The following is a 23379-nucleotide window of genomic DNA, read 5'->3' as shown; positions in this document are numbered from 1 at the left end:
GGTCCAAAAGACCTCTAGTATTACCTTAACACTCATAATAAGCTATTGAAGTGCAGATCGCAGGAGCCCAGTAATGGCAGCTATGGAACCGGAAGTGATGCAATCTGCATTGCTCCGGTCACATAGTACGGGGAGTAAATTGGTGAATGGATGTTTGCCGCTTTCCGCCCCAGTTTCCTGCCGACACCCGGCAAGCTGGTCCTGGGCCCGTAGGAGGGTCAGCGCAGCCCAAGAAACAAGGCGGGGCGGCCCGGTTACCAGATACTAGAAGCGATCTAGCGGCAGCTGAGCCTGCCACTACAAAACTGAAGACTCCCGGCAAGTCTATTTAACCCCTTCAAACTTTGTGACGGGATTATCCCGTCATGGGTCATGAAGGGGTTAAGACCTACATTTAGCTATGACCCCTCCACTACCACAATCCCGATAAAGTGAACTGGTAAAAAGGACCCCTAAAAGTTTAATTCTTGCCAGCACTGAAGCCTGTGTCTGCCATGACAGTTATTTTATGAACGGAGCCTGACATAATTTAGTGTTCCCCTCAGTCACTATTGTAATAGATCATAATGACTGCAGCACTTTTTATACCTGCCCAAAAGGAAAATTGTGAAACAAGTGAGAGGAATCATATTTTAAACCAGGGGTACACAAACTCTGGCCCTCCAGCTGCGGTAAAACAACACAAATCCCATCATGCATTTGTCTCTTGGAATGCCTGTGAGAATCTTGCAATGCCTCATGGAATTTGTAGTTCCACAACAGGAGGGCCAGCATTTGGCCACCTCTGCTTGATACCAAGACTACGCAAATAAGAAGTGCCTTAAGAAACCTGACAGATTCACAGTACATCTGAGCGTACCATGGTGACATAGTAAGCGGTCCAAGAAAATTATTTTGCTTTTCATATTTTGGAATGGCGGGGCTTAGAGTTGGTGGTGTCAAGAAAAGCTGCATATTTAGATCAGGAACACAGAGACACACACTATTAGGCTGGAGTCATCTAAAAACCATCCTTTTACTTCTTCCAATAACTCAAACAATTACCTTTTGTATCACTTGCTCCTCCCACTAGATTGTAAGCCCTCATGAACAGGGGCCTCCTAACCCTATTGTACTGAAATTGTATTGTAACTGTAATGTCACCTTCATTTTTTAAAACGTTGCTCAAATTGTTGGAGCTATATAAATCCTATATAATAATCTAAAAAAGGGTCCATCAATGTTGTCATCCAAGATTCATACATTTCTACAACTGAATTTTGGATGAAAAAACAAGATCCCTAAATCTCCAACTATTAAAACAACTTGACACCGATTTTATATAAAGTGTTTATTTGAAGTCAACCTTACTGACAATATTTTTTTTCTCTGAATGTTCTGCAAGGGAAAAGAAAAATGAACTTCACATAAATGAACAGTAAAACGATTCCTGTTGATCACCACAGGAACTCACAATACCTCAACTGGAAATGTTTGAAGAAAATAAAAGTCCATTTAAATTAACACAAAGGCAAAATAAGGCTCTTATGATTGTATACATGTCAATTAAAAGCATAAACTAGTTTAAGAAAACCCATGTAATTTACATTTTATACACTTCTTTGCAGGTCCTTAAAATGTCCCTTATGTAATGTATCACAGATACATTTAGAATCATAAATTGTTAGTGCACCACGAAAGATTTCAAAATGACAGAAGGGGACAAAAAGCAACCGAATGATACTGGTGCAACATTTTCTTCTTGGTTCATCTTCTGGTGATTGCAAAACACTGTTAGTTTTGCTTGTCACCTTTTAGAGCTTGCAGTCTCTCCAGCAGGGGAGGATGAGAGTAATGCCACATTGAAAACATCCAATCTGATACGGGGAACCCTAAATTATCCTTATTTAGCTTAATTAGGGCAGAATACAAATCTTTGGCTTTTCCCAGATTCTTAGCAAATGCATCAGCTTGAAACTCAAACCTCCGGCTCAGCACAGTCAGACAAAACGAAAGCACCTAGGAGAAAGAAAATAAAATGTAAAAAAAGACAAATCTAATATGGTTCAGTACACAAGATGACTGGCCAAAGGCAGATTTTAGTAGCACAGGTGCAATGGGAGATCTAACCAATGTTCTGATAGTCACACCATTTTAATCTGACTGATCCACATACAATGTTAGTTAATTCCAGGCAAAATAGTTTGAAATCTAGGAGCAGTTTTATCTGCCAATTTTTGTAATTAAATAGACCATTGCCAGACAGCACAGACAGGAAGCAGACTCCAGTTGTACGGTTAAAGATAAGAAATACAATTGAGTCTCCCTCTTCTGCAATCCAGTGAACAATGAAAAGGAGCAGCAACATGTTGATAAATCATTAACACTTCTCACTCTTCCTTCTGAGGAGGGTGGATAAGAGTTACCTTTCCGAAAGCCCCCCCAATTCCTCCAGCATCTTAAATTATGAATGGCATAGCCATGGCTAGGCACGGTTATCAAGAAGGGTATCCCAGATTCATCTACACTGATGCAATAAAAAAAAAAAGCTGGTGCTAAAATGTTGATATCTTTATGAATGAGCATTCTGCAATACCTCATTGTATGGAGAAAAGATGAACTGAAATATGATCATCAGGCCTATGAGAGTGGGTTGTGCTGTGTGAAATCCAAATGCAGCAAAAAGTTCTTTTCGACCACTGAGCACAGCAAATAAGGAAAAACAGAGAAAAGAATTCATCTGATGGATAGAAAAGAGAAAATAAGTTACACATCAAAACAATAGCTACATATAAAAATGTACATTTAATATACAATGTAAATGCTTTACAGTTAGAAATTATTCTGTTGTAGATGCATTGCAGAACTGTAGGTTCCAGATCGATTTAGGTCAGACAGCCTGTTTCAGGATTCACAATTTATTTTGCGACAGATGGGGACGGTTTAACATCTTTTTACTGTATGTTACATCAAGCCCATGTGCTCTAGTCATGTAGCAGCTGACAGAGGCGCCCCTGCTCTAGACTGTTGGCATTCTAAATCAAATATAGGGGTGGGCCTTGGTCCCGCCCCATAAAAAGGCAAAAACAGAATTTGCGGATAAAGACCCTAGAACACTAGGGCTCCCAGGTTGCAGATTACTGGCATCAGTTCTATCACAGCTGGATTGTCCTCTATGTGTCTTTGAGAAGACATGTTGCTTCATGTGGTGGTCAGCAACTAGGCCTAATGTCAGACAAGGTCTCCAGTACTCACAGACCTGAGCAGCTAGTGCCAATGAAGGTTTCAGGTGGCTGGAGAAGACCGAGTCCCTGAAGGCAGACAGTGGAATGAAACCCAGGACCACAGAGCCACTTGGGCTTACTAAAGTAGCAGCAGGATGGTGCTTCCCGTTGACTAAATGGCAGCCTGTAGGTTAAAAGTGTCCAACCTTCAAAAGCACTTCCAAAAGACTGGAGGCATGATTGTTAGAGGTTGGGGATTTCCAGTGCCCAGCCTTTATAAAGAGAACTATGGGCCAACTTTTTTTTTTTTTTTTTTTTTTAACATAGTTCTCTTTAGGGTCACAAGAGGACATACTGTATATGTCCTTCTGTGACACAAAAGTGAGCATATAGCAGGCTATTGCTCGCTATAAGCCGACAGCACAGAGCTGCAGCCGTGACACATTCCAGCAATATTGTCAGGATCCACCCCACTGCCTGATTGACAGCTGCCTCTGTCGAAGAGACAGTCAGCACTGGAAGAATGGAGATGAGAGAGGGGATCCCGGCAGGGAGCGGTGACTGACAGTCACCATCCTCTGCATAAAGAAGATCAGCAGTATGTGATCACCCAGTTTCCGATCAATAGAGCCGATGTGTGACAGCTTCAGTGTCACACATCATTTTTAATTATGGGGGTGAGTGCACTACACTCACCGCACAATTCTCCTTTAACCTCTTGCCGTCCGCCCGTAGTAAAAAAACGGACAGACGGCACTGCTACATCTGCGGGTTGCCGTCTCCAGACGGCAATTTTTTTCTGCTCGCGCGCGCCCCCTAGCGGGCACGCACGGGCAGAAAAGACCCGACCATTAAACATACCGGTTACCGGGTGTTTCACATATAGGCGATCAGCGGGTCCATAGCCCGCCGATCGCCTATATGTGCTCGTTCGCGGGCCCCCCGCCCCTGACCCCTCACCTTGATTCCCGGGATCCGCTGCCCCATCTTGGATCCCGGGACCGGCTCCGAGGGCGTCTTCTGTTCCCAAAAAAATGGTATAAAATTCATTTCAGTACAGCGCTGCATGACGGAATAAATGTCAGTCAAAGTACCGCAGCGCTGAATACTGAAAAATGGCCTGGATGGGAAGGGGGTTTAACACCGCGGATGTCAACTGGTTAATGTTCTTTTGCCAGTGTCCAAAACTCCTGTAGGCAGTAGTATATAACCCAAATGTTTCAGAATTCCTGAAATCCTGTTGCCCACAGTGAAGAATGAAGACTCATTCTTCACTGTTATACTGTATTTTATATTTAACGATGAAAGACAAAAAGTCCAATATGCTGACTTGCTACTGTTAAATACAACCACTTAGAGTATTTCTTATGAAAGTAAATAAGTGGATCAGAACAGATCTTTAAAATATGAAAACAGCTGTGGTCAGCCCATTGCCAATAGTCTTCGTATGAAATAGCAAGCTAAATAAACCTGCCTATTAACCCCATCTCTGTTCAGGATGACTAAGAATACTACTCTTTTATACAGCTCATCCTGCAATTGATTGTATACCAGCAGCGGCGGAGGAGTAGGAAATGGGAAACACAGCAAGCATAGGAAAAAAAAAACCGGGAGAGGCAAAACTTAGTTTTTAGTTATTTGATTTTAGTAAATTTTACAATAACTTCATACCACAGTATATGAACATATGTTTCTTTTAAACATGAAATACTGCAATATGTATTTACCTGACTAATGACTATGTTCTTTACAGTGTGACCCAACTTCCAGTGGCCCAGTTCATGTCCCAGAACAGCCAGAACTTCAGGATTGTTGCAGCCTTGCTTCTTATTAGCATTCTAGATTTAGAAACAAATTCAAAAAGGTCAATAAGCCTTCAAAAAAGGTCAATAAGCCACTGAACTGAAGACGCAATAGAGCACCATGCTACTTATAAAACTTTGTAGGAGCAGCACTGCAGAAAAATCCTACCATTGCCTTTCCTATAGATAAAGTCAGTGGGATTTAAACCATAAAAAAAAAAAAATGTTCTCTCCTAGAAAACAACATAGTCCATATGGAAGCTGCAAATTCCTTAGTGTCCAATCTCCTACAGACATAGGATATACCCCAGAGGTAAACAAAAAAAAGAAGAATACTATAGGCTGCCATTGCCATTTGACTAGCTGTCATGGCCACACATTGCCGTGCGTTGTGATACGCTGTGTTGCGATTAAAATGTACACCTGTATTAAAAACACACACACGGTTCAAACGATTAACACTCAGTCGCTTATTTACAGTTTTGAGTTACTTCATTTTTTTAGTTTTACAAAAAGGGCACATTTTAAAATTATTATTAATTCAGTAGTTGTATCTTTTATATTTAGATGGAAAAGTATATTTTTTTGTGCACACAGATTTTAGTGTGCTTTTATTCATTTGTGTATTTTTATTAGTTAAATGTTTGACAAACATTTGCGCAATTATTGCAGGACCTACAAAATTAGCACTATCTTTTTATTCTGCTGGGCCTGTGCCTTCAGAAAATATATGGTTGGGGGGGAGCGGGGGGTTTGTTTACAAACGCTAGCACCTCAAAATTGCAAAAAATGGTGTGGCCAGCAGAGGTTAAAAGCATTTGAGGGCTTGGCAGCAAAAGGGTTAAAAGTTCAGCTGTTAGTAGTATGTAATGCAAAGTTCAATGATAATGATATGTAAAGCACAACGCAGGTGTCAGTAGCATGCAACGGTGCAGAGGTCAGGAGTAACTAGCACATCTCTCTCCTTTAACAAATAGTGACCAATCACTTTTTTTTTATATTCCTAGTTTAAGCCAGGCATGCACAACTAAATGGATTTTGAAACTGTTCTTGAATCAAACAGCCAAAAGCAACTTGGAATATTTACTTAAATCACGATTACCATGACTGAATATTCCAGGCAAACATCTCAGCATTTCATTTGTGCAAACCTAATTAGGTAATTTTTATTTTTAACCCACTTTGGCTTTGAACTTCACTTCAGCAGTTTCATTTTCTGAGGTTTCTTCTGTGCTGTCTTTGTTTAGTGGCGAGTAGTCCTCCAGAAGAGTGTCAAATAAAACAATTCGCTTGTTTTTAAAGAATCCATAAAAATATGCATTGCTGTGCGAGGACCGTTTTGAGCCTAGACAAGAGAGTAAAAATAAAACAAATCTCATATCCACACATGCATACTACATGAGCCTAGTAGAGCTGCAGCTAACGATTATTTTCAAAATCGATTAGTTAGCCGATTATTAAGTTCGATTAATCGGTCAATCGGATAAACAATAAAATACATTTTTTTTTAAATGGCTCCAGTGATGGACTACTACTTTGTATTGAGATTGCAGTCCATCACAGGAGCAAGCTTGGAGCGGTGGAAGTAAAAAAGAAAAAAAAAAAAAAGTGTGGTGTGCAATATAGTGAAAAATGGAAAGTGTAAAATGATACAGCAATGAATGCAGAATGGCAACGGCTATAGAGGACTACAAATCCCAGCAATAGTACATCATACAGCGCAATGCAGAATATCACCAGCTATAGAGGAGCACAACAAATCCCAGCAATAGTACATTATAGCTGGCGGTATTCTGCATTGCGCTGTATAATGTGCTATTGCTGGGTTTTGTAGTCCTCTATAGCTAGTGGTATTCGGCATTGCACCACTGTATAATATACTATTGCTGGGATTTGTTGTACTCCTCTATAGCTTGTGGTATTCCGCATTGCGCTGTATAATGTATTATTGCTGGGATTTGTAGTCCTCTATGCAGCGCAGAATATCACCAACTATAGAGGAGTACAACAAATCCCAGCAATACATTATACATACAGTGTGTAATGTATTGCTGGCATTTGTATAATATACAGCACAATGTACCATCAGCTCTAGAGGAATACAAATCCCAGCAATACATTATAGAGCACCATGTGTGGGAAAGTGCAGGCTTACCTGAGCAGTCTTCCAGCAACTTGCTTTTGAGATCGGGCCTGTCTATCGGCGGCTGTCATCCCCCCACACCTCCTCCTCCTTACTACATCTCCCCGCATCCCTGTGCCGATCGTGGATGTGGGCGGGAGGCGAGTGTGGGGCGGGAAGGAGGTGCGGCGTGTAGAGCGTGGATGCGGGCGGGTCTGGCAGCGGTGAGCGTGAGTTGGGGAGGAGGTGCAGCACGTGTGCAGCCGTGAACAGGGCCAACTGATCGGAAGCCGATCGATTATTGAAAAAGTTGACAACTTTTTCAATAATCGATTATGTTGATTAGTTGTTGCAGCCCTAGAGCCTAGTATGAAAATCTCCCTCTCTTGCCACAGAGGAAACATGTAGCGCAAAGGACTGGACCCAGTTTTATTACTGGTGATCCTACTATCAGCATGTATGAAGGTATGTTGCCCATGTGGAATGCTACATTGTATGTAGGGATACTACAATTCCAGACAAGTTGGTGGTATATTACAGGTTGGAATTCTTATCAACTGCTGAGCTGATACAACAGCTTCATTGTTTTAAGTCACAAACAAGGAACAAGCAGGCACATCTGGATAGCAGTGCAAAGTTAGAACTACAAATCGGCATACTTGTTCCGGGTCAGTTATAACCTTGTGGTCATTTTAAAAACTGGAGGCAAGTAAAGATGGTATATTTCATCCAAATACAGGCTCTCTTTAATGGCGTTCATTTGCAAAACACCATATATGGCCACTAGCATGTTCCAAGGCTGGGCAATAATACAGTTCACAGACTGATACCTAACCATGTGACACCACGTAATCTGTTACAGCGGAGGGTGTGTCACAGAATAGGCAAAGATCACATCAAGAATAATCGACACCAAGACATTTCTCTCTACACATCCATCAGGACCTGTTAAACTGTAGTTTGCAAAGTGATGGCTTCCTTTGATCTAATCTGAGAGATTTTCAAAAATTGGAAATTATATGTGTGCAACGTCAAGTACCCTAGATGGTCCCACCCTTACATCAAGCCATCCATTCCGCACTGAACAGAGCTGTAAAGAACTACCTGGAAGAGCTTTAAGAAAAAAAAAACCCAATACTATTTTCTGCTATAATATGTGACAGCAGACATCACAGGGAGCCCAAAGATAGATTTATAATGCTACAAACTGTGGCCCTACATGTGTAGGGATCCTCAGATCAATACCTGGTATAGTATTCAAAAACTAGATGCTTCCTCCCTACATCATTGCCTCCCAAAAGGAAAAAAAAATTTTTTAAAAAAAGGGAAGGTCAGCAGAAAACTATGGGGATTTCTGGGATATAATGTCTGTCTTATTAGAAGTAGTATGTGTAGGCATTATTTATACCATACGTCACACCACAAGAGAATTGTGTTCAATGTGAGGATGGGGGTTCACCTCACCGAAAAACCATGAAGGCGTCTTAGCGGTTGGGAAGAGTTTGTAAACAATACATCTGTATTACAATCTAGCAGTGACATTATAATATGGCTTTGTACATTGCTACTTACCTTCAACAACATAAACTTTGGTCAGTGGGAAGAAAATACTTCTTGCCATTGTTTCAATAGCATCCTTTAATTCTCCTTCAGGAAGTGGGGTGAACTTATCAAACAAGGGTGCAATATAATCTGCATATATTGTCACAAGTACCTAAAATAAGGATATCAATAGATAAATCCTGCAGATCAAAAGATACTAAAATAACAGGAAATAAAAATCAACATATCCTTACCAGAGACACCACCAGAGTGAAGAGCCATGCATAGACAAAGAAGTAGTCACCACCCATCTTGATTATATACAGCAAGAGAGATGTAACTGGGAGAAGAATGCACTGCGTGACCAAGAATTTCTTTATGGCATCCTTGAAGAAGAACCCTGGGGTCTGGATATACAAATAATACAAATCTTAACATTGGTTGTTACAAGAGTCATTACTAAAATAAAACATTGCATTAAGGGGAAATTAAGATTTTTTTTTTTCTCGTGCAGTAATAAAAGTTCTCACATACGGAAACTAAAGGGTGTCCAAATATATATAGCGCAACTTTTTTTAATACCATGTCCTCTGGTGATCCAAAACTTAGTATATAGCAAGCTATTGCCCACTATATGCTGAGAGTGCAAGGCCTCTCCACAGCTGGGATGGATACCGACACTACTGTTGAGATCCATCCCGCTGGCTGATTGACAGCTAGCTTTGCCTCTCTAGAGGCAGAGCCAGCTGTGCCCACCCCCTCCCCTTCAAGGAGGGGGGAATCTCTGAGGGGAGCAGTGACTGACAGTCACTGCCCTCTGCAGGGAGAGGATCGGGAAGTCGGCGATTGGCAGTGTGTGTTCGCAGACTTCCTGCTCAAAAGAGCTGACCTGTGACAGCTTTTGTCACAGGTCGGCTTGAATTCCAGGGATGATTATTTTTCTCTCACCCCATAATTCTCCTCAAGTGTTACTTGTCTTGTCTGCTCTGTCTGTCCAGACCATGACTATGTTGACAACAGGACAGCAGACAACTGACTTACCGGTAGAGTTATAAGCTGACCATACACCTTGCGATTATTGTTCGATTTCTTTCGAGCGGTCATCAAACTAATTAGACTTCCCCTCGAGTACCACATCATACACCGACCAATGTCATTTTGATGCTAGTTTGTTAGCAATACTAACTCACAGAATTGCGTCAAATCGGCAGAACGGATTTTCGTTTGCGCATGAGCAGGGTTCATGTTGTGCCACTAATCCATCGATTTTCGTTTGGTTTGAAAAAGTTTTCCAGCCTGACCGATCAAGGAAATTCGACCAGAAGTACAGAAAAAAAATACATAAATCGTTGGGTTCCCATCAACTGATTGCTTATCGTACGAAAGGCCATGAGTGGACGATTTCCAAACGATAAAGTGATAGGTGTAAAGGGCACCTTTACAATATACACTGAACAATCCAAAATACCCATTCCTGTAGACCAAGAATCCAAACTGTTTACCCGTAGCCTGAGGGGCAATGTACATTTTAAAAGCTGCGAGAATACATATTTAGCATCAAAATACAAAATGAAGCACCGGTGATAAATAAAAACAAACATTCAATTATAAAAGTTTGAGTATACACCAAGCATTACCTGTTGGTTAAAGCCATGCCTTTCTTCAATAACAAAGGTACTGTATAAGCTCCATGGAAGTCCAGTCACAGTACTGAACAGAGTGGCAAGTAACAGGAATACCAGTGACTGAGTAATCTAAAGAGACAGAAGCTTGCAATCATTTTTTTCTCATCACAATCAAAAGCAAACACTGTACTGCAGAATATTACAAGTAAAAGGATCAGTATTCAATCCACCTCTGTGTACTGTAATCTTATTGACTGATCCCAAGGGCAAGTTTACTTTACAGTATTTTGGAGGTGTCTGCGGTAGTCTACCACATGAACAATGGGCACCATCAAAAAACACATTTACCAGTGGCCAACAATGTTCTGATGAATTCCAGGAGTATAACTGCTGTTAGACAAGGCATTATTGTTACCATTCACAGCAATATCAGGAAAGCAGCACTTTTATTACACAACTATAACTATACCCAAAATGCCATCTTATCTTTAGATAACAGCACTTAAAACATAAGGATTTAAAAAACAAAAAAAACCCCACACACAAACCCCAAAAAACTAATTTTAAACCTACCTCATACTCTGGAGTGAAGCCTGCACGAACCAGTATATGTTCTGATACACTCCAAAGGAAAGGGATGCCTCCTAAAACAAGGATGAGCTGCACAAAAAGGGAACAAGGTTGAAAAAAGGTACAATATAGGAGTAGCTACATCTACTAGTATATACCTACCAACACTGTTGTGGATCTTAGTGTATAATTTACCAGATTACCAAACAATCATAATAAATTTATAGTAACAATTGAAATTAAGGTGGATTCAGCCTTTTGTTATCTCCTGTACAGTAGAACTAAAACCATACCAACAGGAGGAAAGAGCCTGATCATAATGAACAGGCTGAAACACCAAGGTATAGCTGCAGCTGTTCATAGAGACTGACTTCTCTCGGAATCTGATATGGGCAGTAACAACCAGGAATCAAGTTTTGATTCAGGTTACCCCCACCTGTGTCATAAGTATGCGACGCTGGTTTGCAATTCCCACTTGTAGCAAACAGAGAAGGTGGCCACACATCAATGACAGCAGCAGTGACAGAGCTTTAGTGTTCCAGACAAACTCAAGAGGTTTGCCCAGACCCTCCTCACAGACACAGATCACTACCATTAGGCCCTTTGCAGGTTGAAACGCAGCAGAGCATAGAGCGAATGGACAGGTCCTTTGTGATCTTGACTGAAATACTAAAACTTGGTTATAGCCGTCATTGAGTGTGTCTTCAACATCCTTGTTTCCTCAAAACAAGCTGCTAGCAGGCTTCAGTAACATTCAGCATATCTTTACCGCTTTGAGAGCCTGCTAGCAGCTTATTTAACGTGACAGTCAGCATTCTCATTGAGATCCGTGTTTAACATTTCCCATACTGGAACTAAGTGTCTTTAAAGCTGAACTCTGGTTACAATAACCTTTCTGGAGTACAATAGGATCCCTTTTCTAAAAGCCCACCAGCCATGTTCAGTAATGGCTTCTCCCCATGAGTTATATATGCAGCTAGAAGTCCAGCTCTTGACGAACCTTTGTGCCAGCTCGGGCTGTAGCGCTGCCAGTCTTGTAGACCTTAGAACTGCACCCACTCCTCCTGGCCAACTACTTAGCAAATATCCCTAGACTCTGTTTTTTGTCTGTGGTTAAAATTAATTAAAACTGCTCAATACTTGCCAAAAGCTTTACAAATGCTAAAAAGTGATAATGTAACCCTTCTGCAGCAGAACTCCTTTTTATGACATGAAAGTGGTACACCATGGAAACCAACAAAGAAACCCACTAGAATGCAACTCATGTGTATGAAAATGCATTTGAAATAAATTAAAAAAATAAAAAACTTACCGTGCCTTCTATTTCAGAGTATAATCCAGACCAAAAACTGAAAGTACTTTTATCAAGCTGATAAAGTCGAGATTTCTCAAACGTTTCTGGATCCATAATATTACCGAGTTCAGCAGGCACATGTGTTGTAGTTCCATAAACCTTTCTCTGAAACAGAAAATGTGCAACGCTCTATATTAGTAAAACAGCACATGAACCAGCCAACCATCTTATTACAATAACACAACACTACACAGATTACAACACATTCCTACAGCTTTCATAACAAGCCCTCATATCAGGGAATAACTAAGCCAATACAATGTGACAGACAAAATTAGTTAATTTTTTTAACATGACTTCATATTAAAATGGTTTCAACTGTAAAAGCTTCTACCTGTGGTGTGATTACATCCCATTTCAAACAATTTGACTTAACACAAAGTGTATACAAACGTTGCTCATGTGGTGTGCCCATTGAGCAGCCTCTGTCAAATATACGCACAGCTTTAAACAGACTCAACCAGGGTGCTTTATGGGTCTCAGGGGTGCCTTGAAATTTTCATACATCATGATGCCTTGCCTCTGTCCAGGCCTGCTCTGCCTCCAGGACTCCAATGTGAAGGAAAGACTCCCAATTATTTGTGTGGGGTCCCCCTTAAAATCTATTTCAGACTGGGCTGCCTCAAGATTTTGCATTATTTTTAAAGGGTGCCGCGACTGTAAAAAGGTCAAGAAATGCGGGCTTAAAAGCATCTCACCACTAGCTGTCAAGCTACTGTTCTGGAGTTTTAAAGAGGAACTTCACTCTTATCTTTAAAATACACACCTTTAGAAATGTTTCGTAATGACAAATCTACAAACACATACTTCTTGATAATTGCAGGCTTTTTATTCTTTGCATATCTTATTTTTTTTTCTTCCCCCGGCATTCTGACAGTGGCTATGTTTTCTAAGATTACTAAATCTTACCTGTACTTCCTGGATCTCTGGCACATGTGACCATGCACATCATCTCAGGGGAGGAAAATGCCTTTCCGAGATCTCATGAGATTACAGATGAGATGTCCAGGAAGGCTCTGCTGATGTAACCTTCCCAGGATGCAGTGCTTGGGTACATTACATCATTTGTGCCAGAACTGAACCAGGAAGTAGATGAACTCTATTTGTAAGTAAATGAAAAACAAGTTTGTTTACCTAATGAATGTAAGATGATTTGATATCAGAAAGCAGAACTGCAACCTGATGTGATTTTTAGTGAAAGGGGAGTAAAAGGTCCACTTAAAAAACATCCCGTCAGACAAAAACCAATATGGAGTAAGAGCAAAAAAATGAGATGAAGCGCCAACAATCCAACTTGCTAGAATGCAAAGATAAAAATGTATACCAAAGTTGCAGCGCTGGTCAAATAAACCCATTATTTAGGGAGGAGGCAAAATTCAAAAAAGGTAAAGCTACTGTAGGTCATTGATCCATTTTACAAAAGATGTAGGTGCAATGCTCTACCCAACTTCAACACCAAAGAGACATAGCCTTTTTAGAACTGCACTAAAAAAAGTTATGTTCCCATATAATGCTTACAGGATCGCTTCATAAATGCGACTGTAAATGCCAGCATCTCCAAAAGGATAGGATACATGCCAGTGACCCAGGAACGTGCAACTCCTGCTACCTTTGGTCTAGCAGACAGTAATTAGATATACAGACAAACACCATCAACTTTCCAGATGCAGGAAGCCAAACAAGCCAGGCTTGTCCGCACAAGTTAGGAAAAGCATTAGGAGTATAGTTTTCATTTACTGTGCAGCAATCTGAGGACCACTCTAAACTGTCAAATTTCAGTGTAGCTCAGAAGCATAGAAAGGATGGGGGACCACCAAAATCCACACACCTTTCTCAGTACAACAAAGGCTGACTTTCAGGCCTCCCTTTCCTGCAACTAGTCATTACTTGTCCTTAGGATCATTTAGCAACTACTTAGTATGGGGACATAACCAAACCAAATCAATTTATATCCAATCTGGAATGTCCTTACATCTTTGGCCCTAAATGGGATCCTTCTATCAGCTCTTATAGAGATCCATTTGGTGAGAATATCTTAAGTTCAATCAAAACCTTACCCCATCCTAAGCCCTTATGAAGGCGAAGTGTTGTTGCCCCCGAAACACGCTGTTTTTTGTTTGATCGCTCTTTGAACAATGGCAAGTTTGGACTCTTTCACCTTTTGGTATGGTGATCTTTATTTCTCAAGTCTCTGGTCTGGTTACCCTACAAAAAGGAGGCTTATCATGTTCCGGAGCTGCCTCAAAAGTGCGCTTGACAACTGTCCTGCATCTGGATGATTTGAGTGAGCACAATAATCCCAGCGACTGTGTTCCTTTGGCATCCAATAGAAAGTGACCACAACATGCAGGCACGGACGTAGACCAACAAGGACCCAAGCAGGCAGTAAACAGAAGAGGAGAAGACTCTAGGCTGCACTGCCATGTGACCACGGCTTAAGGTGAGTAAAAGAGCACTTTTAGACCCTAGAGTTTTTTTTAACATAGGGAACAGTGGGACATGGGGGGGGTAGGGGGATGTATCAAACAGTTGGGCTTTAAATGCAGATACACAGAACAATCTGTCCTTGCACTACCAACCTGTAAACACCTCCACGGCTTAAGGTGAGTAAAAGAGCACTTTTAGACCCTAGAGTTTTTTTTAACATAGGGAACAGTGGGACATGGGGGGGGTAGGGGGATGTATCAAACAGTTGGGCTTTAAATGCAGATACACAGAACAACAATCTGTCCTTGCACTACCAACCTGTAAACACATGCACAGTCAGACTTGGGGAGGAAACAGCAGCACTGTCAGACAATCAGGCTTTACGTTAATGCTCAGTGCTGTCAATCTGGCCATACGACTTTAGATTTCTCTTGTTCAACCCCACAAGCTGAAAAAGAGAAATCAATTGATACCGTCGTCCACACTCTCCAGACCAGATGTAGTGAAAGTAGTTATCTCCCCTGCCAACTATTGTATTCAGCACCTAGAGGGACCTGTGGTTGCTGAATACCTGAACAGTAACTGCACCCGGTTAGATGCAGTTATTATTCTACTGAGAATTTTGCACCTGGCAACTTCACGCTCAGCATATGGCCAGCTTAAATAGAGCATGCCAATTGGAGGAACGAGCAGATTACCTCATCAGTAATCTATTCTTACACTAGCCAATCACAACCGTGACCAGGCTATATTGGTGTAACTACAGTGGAGAAAAGAAAAAAGGACTGGATCCAGCTTTGGACTTATACAGAGGTGTCTGAGCTTAAAAAAAAAAAAAAAAAAAAAAACACACAACCTGAAGAGAATTAGATATTATAGGCAGATTACAAACACATTAACTGTTTGACATTTGCCTACAATTCAATTTAAAGTGACATTATAGGCAGTTTTTTCCTGTCCCCCCAATGTTAAGTAAAGCACTTACCTTAAATTAGGTCTCTTAATCCGATGATCTTTCCGGTCGTTTTCAGCCTTCTCTCCAGCGCTGCGGCGTGTGTCCTATCCAGCGCTGACGACTCTGTCCTTGCTGGCACTTCCTGTCCCACGTAGTCTGCATGCGGTAAGTTAAAAGCGCTTTCAAATAGTTTTTTTTTTTTTTTAAACTTTTCGCATATATCTACTGCTTCCTAGCAGTAGATATATGCAAAAACACCAGAGGGTTTAATAACACTTTAAGTGTAGGTTACAGGAAAAAATATATATCTTTGATTTTGGATAGAATGGGAAGGATTAGAAAAGAATTTTTTAATTTGGTATTTGCCCCCACTGGGTAGATTCTCCCTCTCTGACTTGGGATGGAAGGAGGAGTCTATTTATTTAATGTGGTTGATGTGTTTCCTGTTGCAGGCAGGCGGAGCCTATATCTCGATGGCTGTCCTGGAAGATGACTGGGGAAATGAAGTTTTTAATTTGGTATTTGCCCCCACTGGGTAGATTCTCCCTATATTTGCCCTGGCATGATCACTGCAAGGGTTAACTGCTTGTTTTGTTATACTCACCTGATCCTCCGAACCAGCTCCTCCTAGACCTGTTATTTCAGCCTCACTCCCCCACTACTCCAGTGGTCTAAGGACCCTTAGTCATCACGTCCAATACACTGGGTATTGGGCGTGTGGATGCCGAGGGACAAACCATCAGTGCAGTGGCAAAAACTGGCTGGAGGCAGCCGGCCTGCCGTGAGGTTCAACACCAGGAAAAAAGTGTATTTTCCTAAAGCAGAGTACCGGTAGAATAAAATAATGGCAGTTGCAGCAGTTTAGAAAAGCTACAGTTGTGTGAAAAAGAAAGTGAATTATATGGTTTTATGTATCAGAACACAATCTGGTCTTAAAATTAGGTAAATATAACCTCAGATGAACAACACGATATATTACACTGCGTCTCTATCTGTTTTACAAACAAAATCCAAAATGAAGAAGCCACACAACAGAATTGTTGAACAGAGTGTGGACTTAAAGCTGGAGTTTGAAGAAGGCAAAAAATACAAAAAGAAACCCTTGCAGTGGGGCTTCCCCAGCACTGCAAAGGTTAAATGCAAATTTTGGTCTAGGGGTACCAGTAAAATGATCTTTAACGTCTCGCTCCTGCAGGCTCCCTCCATGCTAAAAGACTGGTCCCGATAGTCTTTCTGGCAGTTCCAGACACTCGGACGTCATCAAGTATAATTCAGGACCTTGCACATGAGAACACAGAGGGACCAACCCAAAGCGTCAGGGAGAAGAGGAGAGCTGGGGAGCGAGGTATTAGGTAAACAAGTCCTTTTTCTGGTGCCCTAGGCATAACTGAGCACATCACCCCCCCCAGCAGCAAAAGGTAGAGATTGACTGCAGGGGTGTTTTTTTACTTTTCCCTGGAGTTGAGCTTTACGGCTGCTACTGTAGCAGTGAGCGTCTTTACATCCTGTTACTGCGGCACCGTAGTATTGAAAAAAAAAACAAAAGAGCAATGATCTATAGCTTACAACAAAATGCTTAAGGGGGGAGGCGCTGAAAGAAAACCTGAATGGAATAAGTATAGTGACCATCACCACCGTCCTTACCTTTCGTACTGATCCAATGGTTTCATTCACTGATCTGGAACTAGTGTGCAGATCATTCTCTGGGTTATTCCCAAAAGGGTGAAGAATTGGAGAAGGCAGGAGAAGTGAACAATCTAGGACAACATAGGTGAACTGGAAAGTGAGCTGAACGGGAGAATTATTTTCCAGGTCAGCTATGTTGTCCTAGATTGTTCACTTATCTTGTCTTCTCCAAACTCTTCACCCTTCTGTGAATAGACCTGTTAGACTTCCATTTGCTGCAAGATTGTTTCAGGTCAGCAAGTCAAAATGTACTTAAGTCAAGGAATCATCATTACCGCCAAGCAGCTAGCATTTTTAGAAGGTTTTATTTATTATACTCCATACATGTTTCATGTTTGCTCCAAGTCAGTGTTTCTGAATTTACTGGAGCCAGGAGACTAGCATTTTCAGACAGGTCACCAATGGCACTCTCGATACTGCGGTACGGGTTTCTTTTACAACATAAAACAGGACCCTATATCACTAAAGCAAATGGTTCCCCCACTGTGCGCGGACATGTTGCCTCTGCAAAAGGTAATGGCTTGGAATCAGACCACAAGACACCTCAGCATTTCCTATGACAGCCATTTACATGCAAAGAAAAGTACTTATCTCAAGTCCTATTGTGGGGAATCCTTACAACAAAGTTTTCCACTCACTGGTCACTCTACGAAATCTTACCACAGAGCCGATTCAAGCTAAGGAAAAAAGGAGTGCACCTCTAACTATACACTGCTGTATTCTCTAGATCTGACCCGACCAGGTGAGCAGCCTTTCATGCTTTTAGAATAGGAACTAGAGAATACAGTGGTATACATGTCAAAGTGCACCCCATTTTATTCCCCAGATTGTGACATCTCTCTGAATAACAGGACAGGAGGAATGGTTACAGGTTACAAGTAATGGAACGGCTCACTTTAAACTCCAGTAGTTTATAGGAATGGTTTCTTTTGTGCTGTTCCTCCCCAACCATAAAAGGTAACCAATACCATGGAGCTATTTTAATTCCTTGTGAGGATGATGACTGGTATATATCCGAATACCACAACCCCCCAGAGAGGGAAAATCGTATCAGACTATGCCTAGTAGTAACTGCAGAACATGGCACAACCACCTTACATGTGCCCTAGGCTGGCCTACATCTATCTCATAAAAATGAAAAACAAAAGCTTTGCCTTCAAATACACTTAACCCTTTCGCTGCCAAGCCCTCCAGAACACTTTACACTGGCCCCATCGTTTTGCTTTTCTATTGCTGTGTTGCTAGCATTTGTAAAAGACCCCCCAAACCATATTTTTTCTGAAAGCGCAGGCCCGGTTAAAAAGAAAAAAAAAGGGGCTACTAAATTTGTAGGCCCTGCAATAATTGCACAAATGTTTGTTAAATCAATATTAAACCAATAAAAATACACAATTAAATTGATAAAAGCACACTAAAAATAAGTAAGTATCGGAGCAAAAAAAGAAAACCCACACACCACACTTTTCCCGACTAAATCTAAAAGATAAACTGTTTTGAGTTAACAAATATTTGTACGTTTTAAATTGCGCCTTTTTACAAAACAAAAAAAAATATAAAATAAAATTAAGCCACGCAAAACTGTAAATAAGCGACTTAGGTTAAAAATCGTTTGTGCACTGTGTTGGTGTGTGTAGTGATAAAATGACACGCGTATATTTAATCATAACACAGCATATCACAATGCACAGCAATGTGCCACAACACTTTGCCATGCACTGCTACAGTCAATGGCATTCTAAAAAAGGGAAATAAAAAAAATCAAGCACTGTGATGCGTACTAACAACACATCGCATGTGCATGGTGTACGCCACAATATGTGTAGGTTGTGTGGCGGGAGGGGTACAGGGAAATATTAGGGGTCTAAAAATAGAAAATGAAATAGAAACTGAGGACACCCAGAGTCCTCAATCTCTTTTTCTGCAGCCTATCTCAATGAACGGAGAGCACTCAGTACAGAGGCTTCCCATTCATAACTGGTGATAGTAAAACATTTACTATCATCCAGTTTATGAATGGGTAAGAAGCCTTTATACTGGGGCTTCCACCCATTCAGAAACTCATGAATGAGCATCCTCCCGCACTCCACCCTGACCCACCGGCGATCCAGGATTTGTCAGCCAGCTGCTCCGATTTGCTCACTGCTCGGCCATCCTGATTTTGCAGCTCCCTTCTTCGACTCTTCCTCCAGCCCCCTCTCCCCCGGCCAGCCATTTCTCCTCAGATCCTCGCTGCTCAGCCCATACAGGCAGGGGAGAGCAGCGGGGATCAAGGAGAAACAGCTATTAAAAAGGGGCCGCCAGGGGAACCGTTCTGATACAAGTTCATGGTCATACTGACGTGGCCAGCTGAAAAAAGCCGTGTTATGCCATGTCGGTGGCAGCGAAAGGGTTAAAGCTAATGAGAAGGGACTTTCTGAATTTAAAAGCAGACCTTCACCCTGTAAATATCGTTTCTCTCAAGTTTCATCCCCCTCCTTATCACACAATAGCAAATAGTTTGAACACGTTAGGAAAAGTTCAAAGAAGAACTCCGGACAGAAATATTATTAACCCTAGCAGTGTAGAAACTCCCGTACTGCAAGGGTTAAATGCTCATTTGGAACTAGGTGAAGAAAAAAAAAAAAGTTAGGGTTAGGTTACACTAATCCACACTGCCAAGCCGGCTTGTTCTTAGACTAGTCCATCCAGTCTCACTTCCCCTCCTCTGCAGCGGTAAATAATCCGTGGCTGAATCTGTGGCCAGCTAAGCAGGAAGTCAGCTTGGTGAGTATAACTTTATTTTTAGCACCTACATTTATACTCACCCATTATGGTATGTCCTTCAGCATCCGCACATCCTATACACTGTATTAGATGCGATAACTCAAGGATTCCTATATCGCTGCGGGTTGGGGGAGGGGGGGGGGGTAGAGATGCTCCAGGGACCGGTCTAAGAGCTGGCCATCTCAGAGAATCGGGTAACTTATTTTTTTGTTACCCTAGGCAAAAATGAGCACTTACCCTTGCAGTGCAGGGGTGGCCCCACTGCAAGGGATAACTCCATTTTGTACCGAGTTGTAGATTATAACCTTTTTCCACTTCCCAATTCCTTGCCTAGGAGAGAACAACGAAGCCTTGATTTTCTGCTAGTCTGTCTCTTCCAGGTATGTGGCCTACAGAAGTCCAAGCATTCATGCAGACATGCCTCAGGTGTCTGCCAGGTCCCAAATACCTGAAACCAGCAGCATGTCTGTTCATGTGCAGGATCCCACTGGTCTCTTCCAAGTATTTGGGACCTGGCAGACATGGTGGCCTGGGAGCAGAGCAGGCCAAGGAGAACTTTAGCTGGAAAGAAGCAATCGCCGGACTTCATGGACTAGTAAGTATGGTTTACTGTATCATCATATAGATCAATAATTATATAGGAGGGAGGTTAGTTTAACCTAGGGGATGTTTACAATGTTTTAGGACTAGACCTGGCAGCTTAAAACACAACTTACAGTAAAATGTACAGCTGCATTAGACAGTAACATGAAAGGTCCAATTAGATGGAGGCCCCACCCCTGTAAAACCCCTGCATGCTATTTGAATAACTGTACCTGCAAGGGGAAAAAAGCTGGATAACTTTCATCTTTTGCATGACATCACTGTCCTTCAGGGGTAAGTCCAGGGGAACAAAAAGTACCCCAAATGTCACAAGAAGACAATCCAGACACTACATGAGCATCTCTTTGTGAAATTATGGATGCTCATTGTTCCCAGGAAGTTGCTGCCAATTATTATGCAGCCATTTTTACAGGGGGGAGGGGCTTACATCCAATACGAGAACCTTGCATTTTCCTGCACTACTGAAAAATGGCCTGGATGGGAAGGGGGTTTAACACCACGGATGTCAACTGGTTAAGAAACCACGGTGCTTGTTGCCTTTAGTTGCTCGGCAACGTTTTCTTTGTTCCTCCAGCCTTGGAGCGGCACTAAGGACATAAGGCGCAGATAAAAAGGCCCCCGAATGATGAGCAATAAGAATGTGACCCAGCCAGCCTTCTCGTCCTCACACCTCCCCATGGAGGCCTCCTTCGGTGACAAAGCATGGCACATTCTCGAGCTCATCCCTACAAGCCGCACTCACCTGCCTGCTGGCTAGATAGGCCTCCCACACGTACACGACCCATGAGAAGAGCAGCACGGCGTAGAATATCTGCCGCTCCACAGCCAGCTCGGACAGCACCATATTGGCAGCCGTACAACAAGCCGCAACAACCGGCTCGCAAGCGAAACCAAACTAGCTGAGCGATGATTGGTCCACGGCTGACATAAGCTGAATCCACGCCTTCATAGCGTGAACGTCTGCTACTGGCAACTGCTCATTGGTTGCCATGATAGGAGGCGCAAGCTCTGATTGGCGAAGAACGCTTGCGCCTATGAAGCTTTTCGGGCGTGATGATTACTCAGGAGCTGCCATTGGTTGAAAGTCACGTGGTTTCCTCTTCGCGGCACAGGAACTCAAGAGCTAGAAGGAGCACAAGGATAAAAGCTTTGGTGACAGCCAAAGTAGAGTGCGGCGCGCCGTGCGGCTGCGGAGTGTCGTGTATATATGAGATTTAGCGGAGGGCTGCCGCCTGCTTTAAGTGCTGGGAGTCAGACATGAGCAGCCTATAGCAATTTGTGAACAGAAATAATAAGAATACACAAGCTGTATTTTGCTTTATTACCAGATCAATTGGTTTATAGGGTCATCTTGGCCTTGGGTAAAGTCTGTCCAGTATACTGAATATGGAAATCTCAGTGCTAACATTGGAATACCTATTCCTGTGGCATAGAAAGCCAGTAGATCTGGGGAGATACAGATGAAAAATAGCAAGTGCCAAGAAGCATGAATAAATGTATAGCCATATGCAGGAAAAACAAAGTAAAGTGATCAGAAATGAAGAAAAAGCCAGGAAAGTGAAGATAATGAAAGAGAGAAGGGATGTAGGTAAATAAGATGTAGGAAGAGAAAAAAGGGAAGTGAAAAATGAAAAGAGGAGTTAAAAATAAGGAAAAGCAAAAAAATGCACCAAAAGCACCTCCCCTCCCCTCATGACTCCCAGGACATATTGGGGCAGTCAAGAGATAAGGGTTTTGAAAAGTCTCAGAGGCCCAAAAATCAAGCCATTCAGACCAAGTAATAATATATCGTTCCTTACTATCAAGTTCGTCAGCTTACAAACGTTCCAGGTCCACAATGCAGTCCATCTCCACAGTCCACCACTTAGCTAAAGTAGGTATTACCAGAGTACACCAATGTTGCGGAATGAAAGCTCTAAAGAAACGATGTGATGCGCCATCCAAAACCCCGTGCCAAATTCCTTAATGGGAGGGCAGTTCCAGCTAAAGGAGAACTATGAGGTGAGTGCTTTTCACTCACCTCCTAGTTCTAGCCGACCTGTGACAATGAGACTGTCACAGGTCGGCTCAGTATATCGGGAAGTGAGGGAACACATACCGGTGTTTGCTCACCTCTCGATCCTGTCACGGCTCTCTGCCGTGACAGGGGAGTGACTGGATTTCCCCCCACTCCGATCCGTCAGCGCTGACAGGCGGAACGGACGGGGGAGGGAGCAGGTACAGCTGGCTCTGCCTCTAGATAGGCAGAGCCAGCTGTAGCTTGTGGTATACTGAGCTTAGGGTGACGGGAGAACACTAGTTTGTGTCCTCCTGTTACCCTAAGGAGAACTATGGGGAAAAGACCTAACCCCATAGTTCTCCTTTAATCATTATACACAGTAGCTATTTTACCATAGCAGTGGTGACAGCCAGTAGGGTGCATGTATGGTGTATGCATGTAAACATTAGCACCAATGTTTACATCCGTACTGCATAAAATACGGTTATATACACAGCCCGGGGTGCAGCTGTTTTTGTCTTTACACTGCTGAACGTAGCACAACATTAGGCCTCATGCACATGAGACTTTTAGTTGTGTCCATACAGGTCTTGCAGTCATGAACTTGAATGGGAACAGTGGCATCTGTCCCAATCTGCAGGTAATTGTTCCATGTAGGATTGCATGTGGAGAGATGCTGCCACTGTCATTAACTTGAATGCGCACAGTGGCTGCATCTGTGTGGACTC

General features: G+C 42.2%; 1 protein-coding gene across 1 annotated transcript; it reads right to left on the bottom strand.

The window, feature by feature from the left end:
• Positions 1-1491: 1491 nt before the first annotated feature.
• ZMPSTE24 (zinc metallopeptidase STE24) lies at positions 1492-21578 on the bottom strand. The gene is made up of 10 exons (XM_018558023.1): positions 21395-21578; positions 12177-12323; positions 10868-10954; positions 10307-10423; positions 8924-9076; positions 8700-8841; positions 6187-6350; positions 4931-5041; positions 2576-2719; positions 1492-1998 (listed from the first exon to the last, which is right to left on the bottom strand). The coding sequence occupies exons 1-10, from the start codon at positions 21494-21496 to the stop codon at positions 1774-1776; spliced, it is 1392 nt and encodes a 463-aa protein (XP_018413525.1). The 5' UTR covers positions 21497-21578; the 3' UTR covers positions 1492-1773.
• Between the last annotated feature and the right edge of the window lie 1801 nt (positions 21579-23379).

This window comes from Nanorana parkeri, unplaced genomic scaffold (assembly GCF_000935625.1).
Source record: "Nanorana parkeri isolate BGI_ZX_2015 unplaced genomic scaffold, ASM93562v1 scaffold316, whole genome shotgun sequence".
Taxonomy (NCBI): Eukaryota; Metazoa; Chordata; class Amphibia; order Anura; family Dicroglossidae; genus Nanorana; species Nanorana parkeri.
This window is presented reverse-complemented; position numbering and strand designations above follow the sequence as displayed.

Bases quoted from the DNA above. Each gene is read 5' to 3' on its own strand.
- ZMPSTE24 (XM_018558023.1), bottom strand. From the start codon at position 21,496: ATGGTGCTGTCCGAGCTGGCTGTGGAGCGGCAGATATTCTACGCCGTG. The intron at 9,077-10,306 runs GTAATGCTTGGT...TTGTATATCCAG, and splicing joins GGCATGGCTTTAACCAACAG to ACCCCAGGGTTCTTCTTCAA. The intron at 8,842-8,923 runs GTAAGGATATGT...TCCTTATTTTAG, and splicing joins TCACTCTGGTGGTGTCTCTG to GTACTTGTGACAATATATGC.